The sequence below is a fragment of the Aphidius gifuensis genome, linkage group LG5, assembly GCF_014905175.1.
Source record: "Aphidius gifuensis isolate YNYX2018 linkage group LG5, ASM1490517v1, whole genome shotgun sequence".
Taxonomy (NCBI): Eukaryota; Metazoa; Arthropoda; class Insecta; order Hymenoptera; family Braconidae; genus Aphidius; species Aphidius gifuensis.
In genome coordinates, this window is record NC_057792.1 from 19,348,010 (window position 1) to 19,369,413 (window position 21,404).

Genomic DNA, 21,404 nt, shown 5'->3' on the forward strand with positions numbered 1-21,404 from the left:
CTTTTTTCCAACTTTTTCAATTTTCAATTTAAATAGCTTCCCTGGTGAAAAAAATTTCGTGGGATAAATTCAGAATTGCTCTGGATTTCTCCGAATTTCTCCGTCATTGAGACTTTCAGAAACAGAGTTTTTAAAAAAAATTTACGGAGATATTGACCCGATTGTTTTCATAATATCTCCGTTTTTTTTCCGTCATTTAATTTTTGCTTTCGAAGTTTGTTTTAGTTGCTGCTGCGCGCGCTCAAAATTTGGAAAATCATGTGCTTCGTATCAGGAAGCTAGAATGTTCAAGGCAGTCCAAGTCCAAGGAGTTATTCAAATCTTGTCGCATTCATATAAATCAACCACAGCGACAAAACATGTCAGATGATGGAAAAAAAAATAAACATCTCTCCACCATTATTATTTATGTATGAAAAATAAAAACAACAAAATTTTTGTGAATTAATTCATAAAAGTCATACAAGTATTTGTTCTAAAAATTAATAAACTTTTTTCTATAATAATTTGAAAAACAATAACAATAATAAGTGTTATTATTTAATATTATTTATGAAATTATGAATGTTTATGTTTAAATTTTTTTTTGAAATGTCAATTTGACTTGTAATATTCATCATCAACAAACGTAAGTAATTGTGTTGAATATTGTGTTAAAATTACAATAATAATTAATATTCATAACTGTATTTAGATATTTAAAAATGTCGGATGTTAGATTGTTGATTCAAGAGGAAGGTAGAACAGCAAGAAATTTAGTTGCATTTAATGTTCCTTTGAGTGTAACAACAAGTGAAAGAGTCACTAGAAAACCACCAAGTGTACCAAGGCCATCATCATCAGCTTCATTAAAAAGAAGCATGAAAAATCCAACAAGAGTTAGATCAGCATCAACTGGACGTGATAAAAAATCTGGTATTATTTATACAAAATTTATAATCAAAAAATGGCAATTAATTTTTTTAATTTATTTTTCTTTTTATTTAAAGAATTACAAGCAAGACATTGGGCATTTTTATTTGGTAATTTACAAAGAGCAGTTGATGGTATTTATCAAACATGTGAAGATGATGAAAATATATCAGAATGTAAAGAGGCAATATTAGTTCTTGAAAATTATACACGTGATTTTCATAATTTAATTGAATGGTTCAAAGTTAAATGGGCATATGAATCATCATCACCACCATTACGTACAGCACCACTTGCATGGGAAGTTAGAAAAACATCACCATGTAGAAAGTGGAATTCATCAACAACAATAACATCAAAATGTTCTAGTCCACATCAAAGATTAAGTCCAATTGATTATCAAATTAATAATGCTAATAATAATAATATACGTGATCAATTGGATTATAAAAAAAAAATTAAAGATAGTAAAAATAATAATGTATCTAAAAAAGATACAAATAATATAAAAGATAAAAATAATTTACGTGAAAAACAAATGCTAAAAATTCCAAATAAAACAACTATTAAATCATCATCATCTTCATCAATTGTACGTGCAAATTCAATGATTAAAAATAATCGTAAATTTACAAATAATAATATTAATTTAACTAAAAATATTAATAATGAAATCAAGGATAATAAAGATGATGAAAAAAATAAAATTATTGATACATCTTGTAGTAGTAATAAAAAATCTATTAATAATAGTAATGATGATGAAGAAAAATTATTAAATAAGATGAATAATTTATTGATTATTGATAAAGATAGAAATATTAATAAAAATTCATCAACACAACAACGTACAAATCGTTATTCAAGTGTATCAAGAATGAATAAATCAGTAGAAATACCAAAAATGTATCGAAGTAAAACAACACTAAGTGTTAAAGATATATCAAGTGTTAATAAAGCAAGACCAGGATCATCAGTTATGATAAGAAAACGTAATGATTATTGTAATAATAATAACAATGATAATCAAAATAAAGAAAATACTGGTTCAGTTGAGGTATTAACAAAACAATCAGTTAAAAATAAAAAGCCAATTGAAGATTCTGATGGTTGGCAAACAGTTAGAAGTCGTTGTAGACGTGGTAGTTCACATAGTTTAAATATGTCAACACGTTTTTATCGACCAACAACAGCAACATCATTACCAGCGTTATCAATTGATAATTCAAATGATAAATATATTAAAAAAAATATAATTAAACAAATAAATACAACAACAACAATTGAAAATACAAAAATAAATTATAATGATGTATTAAAAAATAATATTAATAATAATAATAATAATAGTAATAATAATAATGTTAATATTGATATTGTTAATAATAGTAATGATGATGATGATGATGATGATAATAGAAAAAATAAAATAATTTGTGAAACAAATTCAACATCAATGATTGCAGCTGTATTTAAAAGTGAAGCAAATTTATTAGAAAAAAAAATACAACAATTTATGGCTGCACAAGCTGAAAGAGAACGTATTATACTTGAAGAAGAAAGAAAAACTGAAGAAGCTGATTCACAAAGATCACAACAGTTATCTGATGAAGAAGCATTTTTAAAAAAACAAATACAAGAATTAGAACAAACTGTTATTGACGTTGATACTGAGACTGATGAGACTGATTGTGAAATGGTATTAGAAATTGAAGATGATAATAATCATGCAAATAATAAGATGAATGATGATGATGGTGTTGGTATTAATGTTGGTGTTGGTATTGATGTAGGGGATGTTGTTGGTGATGGCAATGGTAATAATGTTATTGATGATATTAGTCTTGAGGATCGTTATGAAAATATGTTAGTTGGTATGTCATTCAGTGAAAGAATTGATACATTAGCACAATTAAAAGCACTTGTTGCACGTCATCCTGGTAGAGCACTTGAATTACATCAAAAATTATCATCACCATCACGTAAACGTTCATTACCAGAAACATTACGTCGTTATCAAGCTAAACAAGCATGTGCACAACATAAAAGACAAAAATTATTAGATGAAAAATCTCAACGTTTACGTGAATTATTAAATAAAGTTGAAGATGTTAAACGTGCTAAAAATCAATTAACAGAAGATAAAAGATTACGTATGGAAATAAAATTAAAAAGAGCTGAAGAAAATAGAACACAACATTTATTAGAAATTGTTAGAAAAGCACATGATGAAGAATCAAAATTAAAAGAAATAGCATTTATAAATGAACTTGAAGCACAAAATAAAAGACATGATTTTATGGCATTATGTCAAGAACAAGAAGAAAGATTACAAAGTATACAAGAAGAACGTCAACGACGTCAAGAAGAAAAAGCAGCAAAAGAAGCTGCTGCTGAAGAAAGAAGACGTGCTATTGAAGCTGATAGACAATTAAAAATTCAAAAAATGCAACAAGCAAGACAAGAACGTGAAGAAAGAGTTGGTAAAATGCAATTAGAACGTGAAAAAGAACGTCAAGAAATTGCTAGAGAAAAAGCAAGAGATCGTGAAGAACGTTTAAGTGCATTACATGCAGCACAACTTGCTAATCAAGAAGAATTACAAAAAAAAATTGCCCAAAAACAACAAGAATCAGCAAGAAGACATGTTGAAAATATTGAAAATATACGTCAACGTGCATTTGAATCATCAATAATAAGACTTGAAGAAATACCACCAACATTAAAATCATACAATGCACATAAACAATGTACATTGTGTACAATTCTCATACCAAATGAAGTTTGTTTATTGAGTCATTTAAAAGGTAAAACACATATTGATGCTGTTAAAAAAATTCATGATGGTAGAGAACCATCAAGAGATGAACTACAAAAATTTAATATATCACATATTAAAGATACACAAATTATTATTCATGATAACCATGATAATAAAATAATCAAAGAAAAACAAAAAGCTATTAAAAGAAGATGTCGTAAATTAAAACAAAGAATGACATCAAGAGGACAAGAGCTTGAAAATTTACAAAATAATAATGAACATTTTGATTCGGTAAATAAATCAAAACTACGTAGAAATTTAAAAGAACTTGATAGACTTTGTGATTGTCATGGTAAAACAACTTGGTCAAATGTTGCTGTATCTGGACTTGAAAGATGTCTCGGTGAAATTGGAAGAGTTTTTAATAAAATTGTAAGTTGAATTAAATTAATAATTTGCAATAATTAATATGTAATATATTTTTGTTTATATAGGGAGCAATTGATCAAGATGTTTTTAGATCTTTAAATGGTTTTAAAACTTTGACTAGCTTGTTAAATCTCAGTGTTAATATACAAAACAATTCTCATTATTTACCAAACAAGTAAGTGTGACATTTTTAATCAGCTAAAATTGATCAAAAATAAAATGTTAATTTTGTTTTGCAATTTCAGAAGTATCGTGTCAATTTTTCGAGTTTACAAGGCAGCTGTTGTTGATCATCCAGCTAATATTGAATCAATCATTCTCAGCAACAAAATTCTTGTTATTCTTGATCTTCTTCTTCAAAGATTTGAGGTAAATATATTTCATTATCAAGTGAGCAAACAATTCCATCATAATGCTCTAGATGGCATCACAAAGTCCACTTTGGTCCACTTTGAATTACAAAAAATATCAAAACTCTCATATCACTCTGAATAATCACATTTAAAAAAAAAATTCATAAAGAAAAAAAAAAAAACATTATCAAGATCTACAAAATTTCAAAGACATATTTGTTTTTATGCATAAGTAGTCCACAAATTTAAAAGTAGATCCTGTCAATCTGTCAAAATACGCACTAATCCTTTTCAAGTCCCAACAAAGTCGACCACACTCGAAAAAAAAAAATTTCTTAAAAACAACCTTCATCCACCTTATCACAAACAGAAAGGATAAAAAGAAAAAAAAAAATCAAAAAAACAAATACTTTTGGATCAAAATCATTGAAAATAATAATCATAATAATAATGAGGATTAAAAAAAAAAATTTATTTTACATTTTTATCATTATTTTAAAATCATTAAGCATTTTAGAAATATAAAATAATCTTGACAATTACTCATGTTTCTACCCTCTATCTTTTTTCGAATATATATTTTTTTCTATTTTTGGTTTCTCTTTGCTGCCCTTTACTTTGTCCTTCCCCATTTTCATTTTTCTTTTCCCTGCAAATGCATTAGCAGCAACAGAGAGCTTTTAGCGACATTCACCAATACACCCAACCATCAGAGAAATATTTCTATATAGTAATGTTACTACGAGGGAGGAAAAGTGATCCTCAAAGTCGTATATGGATATTTTTTTTCCACTTTTAAATCTTTTTTTATTATTATTATTATTATTACTTTAGTTTTATTCTATTTTTTTTTTTTGTTTATTATAAGTTGAGAGGATGATAAAAATCTAATAGACTATTGAATATGTCGATTTGAAATAATGTCATTTGTTTTTTTGTCAATCAACACAACTAAACTACTTCATGTACACTTGGTACAAATGGAAAACTACTTCATGTTCATGATACTTTTGTCTTATTGAGCTTGATGCATTGTCAAGTAACTTTTGAATATTTGTTTCTTTTTTTTTTTCGTCCCTCTCAGTGTTTCTATTTTTTATTTTATATAAATTTTTTATGAAATTTCAAATGATTATTTGAAAAAAAGATTGATTCTACTTGTTGTGATTTGAATATAGACCATTAGCTTTGTGATGTAGTGTTTGATTATTGTATATAAAGGGTGCATTTAATCAATTTTATTATTTCTGATTTTTGGAAATGTATATTTTTGACCAGTTGTATTATTTTTACACGTCATTTGACATTATTCGCATAGGGATGATGTTTGATTATTGATATTTTATATTTTTTTATATTTTTTTGTAACAGGCTGTTACTGGACTAGATGAACAAGGACAAATTGCTGAAACAACTGGTAATTTACACACCGGTAATGGATCAGGAAGTATTATTATTTCAGTTCTTCAACTTCTTTGTTGTCTTATTCCTCATATCACGACAACAAAAAATTCAATGCAGAATAGAATTCATGACATTATTGGGTGAGTTTAAAAATATATTACATATAAATTTTAACATTTAAAAAAGAAAAAAAATAATTCGATAAATATAAATTGCGAAAAAGTTTATTTTAAAAATTTATAAATGAAAAATAATCAAATATATATTTTAAAAAAAAACAAAATAAATAAACAATAATATTGTTTTTACTATTTGATGGTTTATTTTGAGATAATTTTTGATGAAAATAATAAAGACCACCATGTCGTTGATTTTTAAGACCACCAAAGATTTAACTGACAGAAACATAATACTTGTCTTGTCAAGTTGACATGACACATTTTGTTTTTAAAATTGAATAGCTAAAAGTCAATGACTTCCACCTGAGTCAACTTCCTCCCTGTATAGACCTCCCAGTTTTTCCAAACCCTTTTTTTTATTTAAAATTATTATAAATAAATTTTTCATCCCTAAAAAAAATATATATATTTTTTAAATCATTAAAAATCACATGCCAGCTTATTTTTTTACCCTAAATATTTTATTTTTTTTTTTTTGTTTTTCATCATGAAGAGGGTATATTATGATTAATTTCCTGTCAATAAAAATATTGACCAGTCATGATTTTACTTTGCATTTTTTAGTCAACTCGTTATCATCATGATTTTTAAAAATGAAAAATAATGATATTACTTTATGAATAATATAAAAAAAAAATTTCATGTTTAATAATTTAAATATATTTACTTTTGCGTTGATTCGTTGGTGGTTATAGTGTCACCAGAATAATCTCGTTGAAACAACTCGAGTGGATCCGGCTTTGGAGAGTGGCATTTTGCTGTTGGGTTAATAAAATATACCATATGTGTCAGTGAATATGATAAGAATTGAGATAATGAACGTATCGAGAGTTTGACCACTCGAGAGTAAAAATCCACATCTTGTATAAATGTGGTTACATACGAGACTAAAAGGCCCCCGTGAAGAAATATTTAAACATTAAAAAAAAATTTTTTTTTTTTTTTTAAAAAAAAAGTCCAGTTGTGATTTCTTCTTTATATATTTAATTTTTTTTTTTTGTTTATATACATAAAAACATTAATATTTTTATTTTTTATATTTAAATGAAAATTTATTGATAATTTTTCGCTATGGAATGTCGTGGTTAACATGTGTTTCGTTCAATCGTTTCGTTCAATTTATCTTCAATTTAAATTTTATGCTAAACATAGATTATTTTTTTATCAATTTCTTCATCAATTATTTTAACTTGGTATTATATACGTACTTCTATATCAATTTTATTTTTATTTTTTCATTATCATAACATTATTTATTATTATTTTTCCTTTTTTTTTTTTTTTTTAATTTTATTTTAAATTATGAATAAACGACACGGATTATATTGATCAAGATTGGTGGATATTTTTATTTATATTTCTTTTATCTTTATATACATAAACTTGAAAAAAATTTAGCTGAATATTATGTAAAGAAAAAAAATAAACTAGCATTGAAATCTTTCTATTTTTTCTTGGCTTTGTAGATATTTTTATTTTTATTTTTTTCTATCTACAAATTTTATTTTTATTTATATTTATTTTTTAGATTATTAATATTTATATTTTTCATAATATATATATGCCATTCACCCTTGAAAAGAAAAATATAAATTCAATTAAAAAGTATTTTTAAACTTTGATATTAATTAAAATAAAATAAATAAAAGTGTTTATTTTAGAATGATAAATCAGAGGGTGAATTTATTTTGCCAATCAAGTAAAATAATTATTAAAGTATCAAAAATATAATTTTACATTTTGTATAATCAATATTAATCTACAATTAAATTGAGGATTTAAATATATGTCATGAAAATTGTGTCTTGAATTTTTTTTTTCAATTGAAAATAATTATTTTTATTAAGACAGGATCATGTTGGATCTCCGTCTTTATTTCCTTACAAATAAATTTGTTTTTTATTTTTATTCATTGTCATATTTATACACTTTATTATTATCATTATTATTTCATTATTTTAAATGAAAAAATAAAAGTAAAGAAAAATTAAGACAGACTGTAATGACACGTGTAGTCGTTGTACTTTTAAATCGTTGTGAAAAAAAAAGAAGAGGGGTAGTAAAAAAATATATATGGATATATACTCAAAAAGCCGAGACTTTGAAAAAGAGGAAAAATAAGAAAAAGAAAGAAAAAAATAATATGTATATATGTATATCTCAACAGGGGTGAATGAGCGAGGCGGGTTGGCTACGTAATCTGCTAATGGACTCGCGCTCTATCCCAAATTCACCCTCGCCCAACCCAACTTTGACGACCCTCCTTCTCTTTCATACCCTCTACTCTATAATACATATATATATATGCATTGCATGTATATATCTTTCCTCACACTTTTCTCTTCATTCCATTATCAAACTTCAAAAAATAAAAAAATGATTTTCAATGGACAAAAAAAATATATTTCTATACTATTTTTTAGATTGATAAATATCCTGGACACAATATTATGAATAAAAATTTTTTACAATCGAAATATGACGAACAAAAATTTGGTAGAAAATATTTTACAATAAAAAAATCTATTAGAAAGTAAATTAATTAATTAGTTACAGTTTTATTAGAATATAATAATTATTTTATTAATTAAATACAAAATTAAATAATTAATTAATTTTTTTGACTAAATTAATACTAAATCAATCAAAAAATATTAAAAATTTAAAGAAATAAATATAGATTTATTTTATTCGAAAATAATTTATGTTCAGGATGTTTATTCCAACAAAAATTAAATATTTTACAATTATTTAAATGAAAATTTAATAAAAATTAAAAAAAACAATGTGAATTTTTTAATTTTGCCTGTATTTTTATTTTTTCTATTATCTTTATAAATCGGGTGGAAAAAAAAATAATAATACAATGAGATTAAAAAATTGAAAAAAAGAATTTTATTATGATTAATTTCCTACTCAAGTTATATTATCATTAAAAAAATTCTCATCGATGACGCATTAGGGTGGTTTTGTAATATGCTCTGTAATGTTGTCAGCGACCTGTGATCACGTCATACAAATTTCATGGGGTTACATCAGCACAGATATATAGTATATATAAAAATAAACCAGTCAATGAAGACAGATGCTCTTTGAACTAAACGCATCAGCTGGCTTTTTTATGTTGCTCTAAAAAAAAAGGCCAGATCGCCAGAAAGCCCGGCTGGTCAAATTTTAAAACCCCTCAATAATATCATTTACTATAAATATATAAACAAAAAAAAAATCTATAAATAAATACAAAATAATAACTCAAAAAGACCCTCCTCCAACATCTTTAAAAATTTTAAAATTATCTCAACAATTTTTTATTTTTTGAATCATCGAAAAAAAAAAAGGTTTAGAAAAAAATTCAAGTATATTATTTGATCAGGCAAACGGCTGCTGGGGTTCCCATATCCTTCTAAAATATATACACACACACACACATACTCAAACAATTGTCTATTATTCTGATTAAATTTTCATCCTGTTTTTGACAAGTTTAAATAATTTTTAAAGCAAAAAATACAACTAAGTATATTATGAAAAAAACAAAAATTATTTAATTAATTATTTAGAGTAACAATGATTAATTTATAATTTAATAAAAAAAAAAATGCATATATTTTAATTTAATGTATTTATCCATGTGTAATAAATCGATTGATAGGCTTTATTTACAATACGAAAGTGCAAATTCGCGTTTATGGTGTACAGTCATCCCTAAATCCTTTTGCAAATCTACTGCTCCCTCTTTATTCACATAAATATAACACTCTCTTGGATGATATAGTGTATATATTATGTATATATGTGTGTTGAGTATCTTGAATTGATCTAGACCTAAAAAATCTCTCTCTCATCAACCCCCCATGCTCACGTACCACGTTAAATTCATGGGTACCAATGCATTACGCGTCAATGATTACAGAGTAGCAATATCCTGCAGTTTAGTTTTGTCTCTCCTCGCTCTCTCTCACGGATTTATCAACTTGATGCAAGACTACTTGGTAAAAACGACAACCAAAAGGTATTATAATACATTACCAATTCGACGAGGCAAATAAACTTGGTTTTTTTTTTTTTAAAACAATCTCAAATATCATATTCATTTAAAATTAAATTTTTATATTATTTTATTCTGTATGTACTTTTGCTCTTTCAACCCCTTTGTTTATTCTAAAATTTTACATTTTATTTAAACACTTTAATACAGTAAATTATTACTGCATTTGAAAACTATTTAGTTTTTTTTTTTTAATGATTAAAATAATACAAAATAGCTGCTCCAATATATATTTTTTATGTGAAAAAAAAATTAATAAACAAAACTAATTGGGGCTTTTTAATTTTGATTATAATAGTTTTAATTAATTTTTATATTTTTTATTTATTTTATATAATCGACACACACTTCTACATTAAATATTTTTTATTTAATTATATTTTTGATTTTAAATGTTGATTTAAGTAAAATATAAAAATAAAGTAAGAGATGAGAAAATGTCACAGGGGTTGATTATACATATAAGAAATAGAGGGGGGTTAAAGAACACTTGTCAATTGGGGGTTGGTTAGGGGGGTAGAAAAAAGAATAAAAAAAAAAAACTGAAAAAGAAGACTCTGTAAATATTGTAACAAGTGTGCCACGAATGGGGAAATAACAAGAATTTCTTGCGCATATATATACCATTGAACAATCGATAGTATAAAATATACAAGGGATGAAAAAAAAAAAAAAAAAACACAAGTGGATAAACCGTTCGTTTGACAATTGATGCTACTCTGTCAGTATCACGTTGAGATTCTCACATTTTATCTGGTCATGACACTTACAATCTTGATATTTCATTTTTCATCTTTCAAAAGAAGAAAAATATATATAAATAAATAATATAATAATTTAAATTTGAATCTTTTTTTTATTTTATTATATCTGTAGGATGATCAGAGAAATTGGGTTGAGACAGTATTAAGAAATTCAACACTAGAAAAAAATTTTAAAAATAAAAGTTAAAAAAAAAATTTATCAATTTTTAGAATTTTTTATATAGGATTATTTAAATGCCCAACTATTGTTATTTATATTTCATTAAATAATTTAACAATAAATTAGCTTACTTTTTGCTTTACAAATTATTTATTAAATTTTTTTTTCAACGAGGATAATAACAGCAAAGTATTTAAATATTTAATTTAATTTTCAAATAAAATCATCGATAAATAAATTATTTATAAAATTTATTATCAACCAATTTGTTTAGTTGGAAAAAAGAATTAATTGCAAGTTTAAAAAAAAATTTAGTTAATGAAAAAAATTAAAATTTTGATTCTACACTTGCTCGATATTTAATTATTGTTTTTAAATTTATTAAATATGTATATTAATTAATTTCGATAATTATAATAATGTATTTTTTATTTTCATTAATATTTTTTATGATATTATTAGTTTTTCATCAATCAGAGAGTCGGAAATCCGTGACAAGGGTGACAGGTTTTCGTCAGTTAATACAAACAAAAAGCAGTCATACACACATAAACACCAATCACTCGTTGATTTATACATATATTTTTTTTTTGCTACTGAACACAAGTTTTACGAATCATTCCAGTTGAACTGATAGAAGTACAGAGTCACCATGAATGAATAAATAAGAAACACATAAAATAAAATAAAAAAATGTCAGGGTAAAATCTAGCCAGTCTGTCCCGCGAAGCGCAAAGATATGCACCCCCTTATTTTATGAATGCAAAACAGGGCGAGATATGGTCATTGGGGGCACTATGAAATAATCATATGGTTAGCTAATAGGAAAAAACTTGAGGGGTATACACATATATATATAGTGATTGTTATACCGGGCGTGCTGATATATACACCCATCATCCAAGCAGCATCATATGATCCAAAATCATCATATGTAATAAATAAAAATTCAATGTATATTTTTCAGCCACATTTGGGGTAGCCACAAAACATTTATATATATCATATTTATAACAATGATTAATATATATATTTATGATTTAATCTCAGCTATTATCTGTATCAACAAAATAAATATTTTCAAATTATTATTTATTGATTATTTCATGTATCAATAAGATTATGGTTGAAAGTGTTTTTTTTTATTTGATTCATTTAAATTAATTAGATTTTAGGATATATTTAATTATTATTATTATTTTAAATATAATTTTATCTTTATGTGTTTATCAATTATTAAAATTGAAAAAAAAAAAATTGAATTAACTTTTTTTTTCTGGATAGAAAAAAATATATTTTATTTGAAATATTTTGAAATAATTATTTATTAATAATTTGATAATAAATAATTGAAATGTTTTATTTATTTATTTAAAAAATATTAATTTAGTAGTTTAAATTATTATTTTAATTTTTTGGTCATTACCAACTTTTTTTTTTAAATAAATTTCAAATTAATTTAATTAGATAATTGATAAAATTATGGTCAAAAATTATTTTATTGAATAAATTATATTTTAAAGTAATTATTTATTATTTTAATATCATTGTTATTTTAATTTTATGTATTGTATTATTTTAATTTTTAAAATTCTAATTGAAATTTGAAGAAACAAAATTTGAAATTCTCTTAGAAAATTAATTTAAAATGAAAATTATATTTCAGATTAATTTATTAATAATTTAAATAATTATTCTATTTGTTATTATTTATAATTAATTATTTTTTAAACATAAAAAAACTAATTTAAAATTCAATTAATATTATTATCAATATGAAATAATAAACTGATTTGATTATATAAATTTTTATTTATCTAATTTTCGAATTTTTTAAATTATTAATCATCTTCAAAATATAATTCACATTAAAATATACGATAATTTCATTAAATAGAAAGTTCATAGTTGGGATTTATTGATTTTACTTTGATGTCAAATGTTCCATTATTGGCATCGAAAATTCAATTAGCCCCTGATTATTTGTGGTAAAGTTTGTAGACATTCGAGAATCTTAAAATTTCATGATATCGTCTATGAACCCAAACCTCTCATTAATCTAATTGTAATATTTTTTCTTCTACTAATAGAAAATGTAACAATTAAAAAAAACAATTTAAATATAAATTAAAAAATTATAATAACCTCAACACTCAAAAACTGTTTCAATAAAATTGCCAAACAAATTTCGCAATTTAAAATCTCGATTGATACCGTCGGCTTGTGTCCATCCAAAAATCCAAAATACTTTCAAAAATTATTCAAAAAAATTATCTAATAATTACAAACAAATATAAACTTGATTTAAAAAAATAAAAATTTAATTAAAAAATAATAACAGCTTTGTCCAGCTCAATAAAAGCCATATGTTCAAAAAAAAAAAAATTAATCAAATGAAAATTTTTTAAACAAGAATTCTACAAAACAATAGTTCAATTAATTTAAATTTTATAAATTTTTTTTCTCTCAACATACATGGTCAAGTATGATTAATCCAAAAGAAAAAACAATTTAAATATATACACAAATGATTACTTCCATTAACACCCAAAAACTACTTCAATAAAATTGCAAAATAAATCCCCAATAAATTCTCTAATAAAATGCACAGCGGTGTATTCAGTAGGATTATCATTTACAATTCGTCAATTTTTATGACCCTACTTCAAATTTATACCCACACACAATGTACATAAGTATTATAATTTCAATGTTCATACATGAATCCAAAGTATACACGTAACCCAACTAAGATTACCTCGAATATATTTGTTTTTATATATTATTTATTATTATATTTTTTTTTTTCCATTTCAACAATAACATGAATAATATTCCAAAGTATGAATGATTAGGGGATATAGAAAATAAAAATAGAAAAAGAAAAAAAAAAAAAAAAGGGAGACACGCGTGCCGTGTCATTTCGAGTAATATTCCAACCAGATGAACCGATTCGTTCAAGGGGTGGTTGTGGGGGGTCAATGAATAATTCCACAACAAAATTATAATTCCTCCGCAGTGATTTTATGTTTTACAACTTGGAAAAACCTGACAATTCAAATTAAATCATCTAAAATCACCTTCTATAATTTTAAAAAATAGAAAATTTATATTTTACAATAAAAAAATCTATTAGAAAGTAAATTAATTAATTAGTTACGGTTTAAATTAATACTAAATCAATCAAAAAATATTAAAAATTTAAAGAAATAAATATAGATTTATTTTATTCGAAAATAATTTATGTTCAGGCTGTTTATTCCAACAAAAATTAAATATTTTACAATTATTTAAATAAAAATTTAATAAAAATTAAAAAAAACAATGTGAATTTTTTAATTTTGCCTGTATTTTTATTTTTTCTATTTTCTTTATAAATCGGGTGGAAAAAATAATAATAATACGATGAGATTAAAAAATTGAAAAATAGAATAAAAGAAGGGGTGGTTGTGGGTGGTCAATGAATAATTTCACAACAAAATTTCAATTCCTCCAGTCATTTTATGTTTTACAACTTGAAAAAACCTGACAATTTAAATTAAATCATCCAAAATTACCTTCTCTAATTTTAATTTATATTTTAACAAAACAAAAAGAAAAAAAATATAATAATTGTTATATTGTGAGATGGTTATGGTCCTTCCTCTTGATAGATGATTAGATACGACAGTTGGCACGTCACTGCACTTGCGATCGTTTCAATATACGAGTGGATATATTCATCTGAATACACAAGATATTCAATTGCACGTTGGGAGAGTTGATGTCGCATGCAGCCAACAGTAACATCACTATATACTACTGTAACACAAGGGGGTGAAAGGGGGGCAAAAAAAAAAAAAGAGAGGGTGGAGAGGATTGGTGATAATACACACTGACAGGACAGGCATTCTACCCCTCTCTCCGCTCAATGGGGTCTATCACAACTTGATGGGGTCGACCTCTATATCAACTCTCTTTCTTTATTGTTGCACTGACAATGATAGCAACTAAAACATTTCATCTAAAATAAAGTAAGATAGAAAAAAAATATATATAGAGAGGCTTTAGAATAGGTAGAAAACATATACAACCCAGTAGAATGAGCATCGAAGGGTGAAGAGTATTCACTGGGGTCGGAAACTCTCTACACAGAATTACCCACTGATGTTATAATCCTCTAGTGTTACGCCGTCACACATGCTCCGTTGTAAGCAATAGTTTTTATTTTTTTATTTTTTGCTATTGCTTTTGTCCCAAACACTCGCACTCTTCACTTTCAATCAGTCTCTAGAGACAACGTGGACATTTCACTGCCAAAAAATCATGATCAATTGTATCATTGACTTTTTATAAAATAAAAATTTATATAAATTAATTTTTTATTTTTTTTTTGTTACAGTTTTTTAATCACTGGTGGTCTTGTTGATCGTATAACACGTCATAATCGTGTATTAATTGAGGCTGATTATTTTATTGATCAAGAACATGAATCACAAATTTTGCTATTATCATATGATTTATTATCACGTTTATGCTGTTATTTAAAAAAACATGATAATAATAATTTATCAGCTGTTAATAATGATAATGAACAAACAACAGTTGAGACACATTTACTTGGTTGTTTACAATTGACTGAAGCTGCTGGTGTTATTGGATATTTGTACTCAACTTTTGCATTGGCTAATCAAAAGCTATCATCACCAGGACAAAATAGCAATAGCAATTCCAATAATAATCCATCGTATATAAAATTATTGGCAATTAAAAGTCTTAAATTATTGAAAAATATTGCACTAATTGATCTACAAGTATTTCAGGTAATTATATATTTTTTTGTTTGTTAAATATAATTATATATTTCAATGAATTGTTGATAATAATTAAGTGAGATGACTCGAATGATTGAATCAAGCTTACCCATGTCTTCTAGCTTATAACAAGATGAAGCTATTTTTGTCCAATAAAAAGGGGTGGTTGACACACTGCAGTCAAACCCTTTTTATCATTTTTTTTTTTTTTTTTCTCTTCCCTTTATTTGTTATTCATTCAATCTTGTCAATATTTATTTTTTGGTTAAAAACATCCCTTAAAAAATACATCGAAATATATTTATAAATTTTCGAAAAAACAATTAATTTCGAATCGAAATAATATATTTTTTCTATATAGTAAAATATAAAAAATTTTTGTGTAATTATTAATGAATGCGTACTTATTGAATTTTATTTATATAGAAAAAAATATGATCCATCAAAATAATGTCTTGGCCATATTGTGCCTCCGCCTTTTTTCATCATTTTTTATTCAGCCATTAAGTAAAAACCCACGGGGTTTCGAGTGTTTGATAGAGACATAACCCAGCAGGATATTGAGGTGTACATTAAAACAACATGAGGGGGGTATAAGAGAAATAAAAACAAGATAAAGAAGGGGGTTGATCTAAAAAGGGGCCTGATAAAATTGACAGGCGGTGGTTGTTTTGATCAAACCACGAATTGAATCTAACCGGCACCTATGCGCCCACCACCATCATCATCATCCTCCTCATCATCAACCAACCGAGCAAAAAAATAGTAGTTTATAAAACTATATATAACATGAGCATACACTCTGATGTTTTTATTTTATATATTATATAATGCAACCCTAGATATTGTATATCTAATACAGACAGTCACTAGTTTTTTTTATTTTTTTATTTTTCTTTTTCTCTCTTGTTTTATACCATCTAATTCCCGACGGGACTTTGCAAACTCTCGTACTTCAAAATCCCACGAGAGATCACTCGATTATCCCTATCTTTCATTGGTCTTGGTTACTTCTCTTGAAAAATAAAAAAACCACATGGTAATGGATAATAAAATTGTCCAGTTTATTAACAATTCTCTTTGTTATTTTATCCACAATGTGATTATCAAGCTTTATACTTGAATTTTTTATAAGAAAATAAAAGTCTCAATTCTTTTTTTGTCTTTGATTTAATCTTATATTTTCTTTTTTCTTTTGTTACAGAAATTATTGGGTAATGAAGGTACAAGTTTGCAATGGCGACATATATCAAGTCACATGATAACAAGATTTTTGCGTGAACCAATTGGTGACTTGAATGATTCAACTGGCTCAAGAAATTCTGGTGTACCAAGTACTGTCACAATATTGCTAGAATTATTTAGCGTACTGGGTTATTTTGCTGTTAACAACACAGAAAATCAGGTAATGAAAAAAAGTTTATAAATATATTTTTAAAAAAAGAATACAAATTCTAGGAAGAAAGTTGTTTTGATAAGTCAAGAATTTCCATTAAAACTGCTTAATGAAATAAATAAATAAAAAAACTTTTGGGGTGATACATTCTTTGGTTGAATTGAGACAAATTCATGAAGCAGTTTGTTCATAAATTAGACAACATGTTAAGGCCAAAAGTGCAGTATATATTTGTGTGTGTGTCGGTCTTTTAGTTTTTATTTGAAAAAGAGATGGCCTGATGAATGTGTCATGCACTCAGTGTATATATATTTCGACGCGTGCCAGTTTTTTTTTTTTTAAATTTATTATTTATAATTCAACTGTCTTTCTTTCAGTCACTGAAAAACAGTTAAGTGGTGTATGTACCAGAAAAATTATTAAGTATATCTTTTTTTCTTTTCTATAATATATCATGATATTTTTATTTTCACTCAACTCCTGATGGAAATATATATCTTAACGACATTCGAGAGCATATTGATGGGAGGTCTCACTGGCTTGAGTGTGTTGTGTCTAACAGCTTGTACCTTTTTCAAAGTATGAAAGAGAAAAAAATACATTTTTTTCTTTCTCTCTCAAATATATACATATTCTATCGTTTTTATATTTTAAATTTTTATTTTTCTCCTGATGGAAATGTAGGCTTGTATTTATACAAAATACAAAATTGCCTGGCGCCTATAGATTATTTTTTTTTTCTTTTTTTTTTTACTAATTTTTTTTTTCTCTTTTTTTCTTTCAAATACTACAAGAAGCCAGCCAGAGATAAATAGACGGCTGACACGGGAGAAATGTAATGGAGAAATAAAAAAAAAAAAAAACGAATGAATTTTAGAAACTCAAATTCAGTCGAAATGATTCATAGCATCAAAGTTATTTTTCCTTTTTTTTTTTAACACATTTTATTCATGTGCTTTCATTCAACAATTAAGAATTATATTTTTAGATATTTAATTTATAAACTTTTTATAATTTATTTTTAATTTCATTTGTTTGTTTCGTGTGTCGAAACAACGGATTTGTTTTGATGAATTATGCACATGGAGAATCGAAATCTCATCGAAATTTCCATACAGACGAGTTCTTATTTATATTTTTTTTTTTTTTTATTTTTTATTCACGTGGATAAATAGAGGAGTGGTCCAACACAAAAGTATATACTGTTTTTTTCTGTCAAGATTCCCCTAAATATACTTCATTTTTTTTTATCTCATTTTAATTCTTATTTTCTTGACGGATTTGGAAGCCAACAAGTAAACTATATTCTTTTTTTTTTCAGGGCTTAATGTATGTTTGCATTGGCTTTATTTATTTTATTTTATATTTTTTTCTCAAGGGTGTCAATGATGATGATGCGGGTTACAAACTAGCTTGTAAAAATTGCAGGTGTATTTCTCTGTATTTGTAATTACCTCCGGGTATTGTCAAAGCACTTGTTACTTAATTTTTTATTTTAAATTAATTTTATTTTTTCATTTTATTTGTCATTTTTGCAGGTGACTTTGTATCCGCTGTTATATTTTCTTCTTCTTTTTATTATGAAAGTTGTATTTCCGTGACACCTGGTCATAGAAAATTCCCACGATTAATAAATTTATTAATTTATGTTACAGTTGGTTTTACAAACTGCTGGAACTGGACCAAGTGTTCTTCAGCATTTATGTACACTTCCATTTCCATTTTATAATGATCCAAAACTTGCTGTATACACACTTCCAACACTTCTTGCAGCAACACATAGAAATTCCAATGCAATATCAATTTTATCCTGTGAAATGTCTTATCAAGTAAGTTTATGTATTTTTTTTATAGTTAAAATTTTAATTAATATATATTGTTTATTATTTTGAAGACAAATATATCTAAAAATTGATTTATTTATTGCTTTTTTTGTTGTTGTTTTGCCAGCTTTTGGAGGAATATAAAAACTCTGAAGAGGGCAAAGTCCATCCGCTGATTCAAATGCTCAAAGAGACATAAAAAATAGCTCAGCTTTCAACAAGACGATCAAGACAAATTATCCAAGTATCACAACACAATTTGTGTATGTTAACAAAAAAAAAAAAAAAACAATTTAACAATTTATTATATGATCTTTTTAGAACGACTTGACCAATGTGATTAATTTTTTTATAACTTTTCTTTTTCTTTTTTGATATATCTTTGATAAATTTTCAACTAAAAATTACAAGATTTATTATTAATTTATTAATATTTTATTTTTTGTTATTATTTATTTTTCTTTTTATAAAAAATATGGTAAATTTTATTATTTTCTTCAACAACAACGAGAATATTATGAGTGCAATTTAATATTTAGAGTATTATTCATTAATTATCAATGTAATACGTAAATTTAAGATGAAAAAAAATAATAATTAATCAACGCTTAGGCTAAAAATGAAAATCATAACTATTTCATTCTGCCGAAATCGTTTGTTTGCTTTTATTAACATGAAAATCTTAAATATTATTAACAGCAATTTCCTAATAATATTATTAATTTGTTTAATCAATTGGTGTTCCCTGAATGATAAATCTTAAATCGAAATAAAAATTATAATAAAACGTCCAATAATATTTTTTTACAAAAATAAATAAATTATATAACACTTTTTGTACTTTATCAATTTAAAAAAAAATTTCGATTAGCCAAAAAACAACCACATTTTTATTAATCAATTTCCAAACATTTTTTTTTCAGTAAAATATAATTTTACAATAAATTTCGAAATTTAAATTATAAAATTTAGTGGACTTGCAATAAAATTTCTAACATAAATATAAAAAAAAAATTTCTCTATAATTCAATAAATAATGTTTAAAAAATTGTATCGAATTTTTGTTTTTTTTTTAAATAATAAAACGCAAGTCAGCGTGATAAATAAATAAAATATGTATCTTCCAACTGAACAATCATTGTTGTTTATAAGCAAAAAAAAAATTTATTATTATTCTATATATATACAAAAAATATTTAATATAAATTAATGGCCTGTTCTACCTGTAAAATATTGTGAGGTGATAATTTATATATTTTTTCCAATCAATAATCATTTTCGTAAAAGGGTAGGCGTCGGTTTCGAAACATTGAGACTGATGTGTATATGATCAAGTTGGTGTTCTTGAGGGTGACGTTTTTTTCTTTTTCTATTTACCAATCAAAATTGTCGAGGGAAAAATAAAAATAAAAAAAAAAAACAATTCTGGTGTACTGTAATAAGCGTAATGGATATGGGAACCCCGTAGGCAGTCAACATCATCAAAATGTATATAATCCCCATGTTTATGTTTATGTGAAAGGGTTGCTAAAAATTTACATCATAAAAATAGCTCATACAGGTATTATTTTTATTCAAAATTATACCTGTTTAATAATTTAAAAAAAAGTTATTAAATTTACAAAGAAATGCATTTTTGCGCTTATTTAAAAAAAAAAAAATTTACTGTTTTTTTTTATCATCTTGTTTTATCAAATTTATATCATTTTTTAAATTAAAAAATAAATATAAAAATTGAATATTTGTAATGATAAATAATATGTGAAATATAAAAAATTAAAAAAAAAAAATTATGATGTGATGGGGCGTAGGAAAAAACATTAAGTACATGGATACGTTATGTGAGTCTCGTGACATATATTATGTAGTCACTTTTAAGTGGCATTTTACGAAAGTAACAAAGATGCTTAAGAATACTAAAGTTAAAAAGAGAAAATATATATGTCGGATGTTTTCTATATACCTTTAAAATGATGCTCCAAAGAGCAGCTGTACTAAGTGCGTCCATAGATAACCGCGTACACTTGGAAAAGTGCGCTTGATGCTTCAAAATACATATAAAACAAAAAATAAATAAAATATATAATCATTGCTTTTGTTGCCTCATACATCATCCCAAAAAACTTTCGGCGTGTTTAAATTTTTTTTTTTTTTTTTTCTAATAAATTCCAACAATTCTACACTCAACTTTTTGTTTTAAAAAAAATTTTTTTCAACTTTTTTACACATCAACGCAATTTTTTTTCTACACAAATTAATTCCTGATTTATTTAACCAATATTATTATACATTTTATTTTAAACTACAACGATAATTTTTAAGTTAAAAAAAAAAATATAAATTTTTACAAAATTATCTTGTTTACGTAAACAATGAAAT

General features: G+C 24.9%; 1 protein-coding gene across 1 annotated transcript; it reads left to right on the forward strand.

Moving 5' to 3' along the window:
* Nucleotides 1–351: 351 nt before the first annotated feature.
* On the forward strand, nt 352–20,473 carry LOC122858292 (S phase cyclin A-associated protein in the endoplasmic reticulum). The gene is made up of 10 exons (XM_044161086.1): nt 352–628; nt 695–915; nt 990–4,108; nt 4,171–4,280; nt 4,351–4,474; nt 5,830–6,002; nt 15,395–15,815; nt 17,011–17,211; nt 18,858–19,031; nt 19,153–20,473. Exons 2-10 carry the CDS (start codon nt 705–707, stop codon nt 19,222–19,224), a joined length of 4,605 nt encoding a protein of 1,534 aa, XP_044017021.1. The 5' UTR covers nt 352–628; nt 695–704; the 3' UTR covers nt 19,225–20,473.
* The last annotated feature ends 931 nt before the right edge of the window (nt 20,474–21,404 follow it).

Bases quoted from the DNA above. Each gene is read 5' to 3' on its own strand.
- LOC122858292 (XM_044161086.1), top strand. From the start codon at position 705: ATGTCGGATGTTAGATTGTTGATTCAAGAGGAAGGTAGAACAGCAAGA. The intron at 4,475-5,829 runs GTAAATATATTT...TTTTTGTAACAG, and splicing joins TTCTTCTTCAAAGATTTGAG to GCTGTTACTGGACTAGATGA. The intron at 15,816-17,010 runs GTAATTATATAT...CTTTTGTTACAG, and splicing joins TTGATCTACAAGTATTTCAG to AAATTATTGGGTAATGAAGG.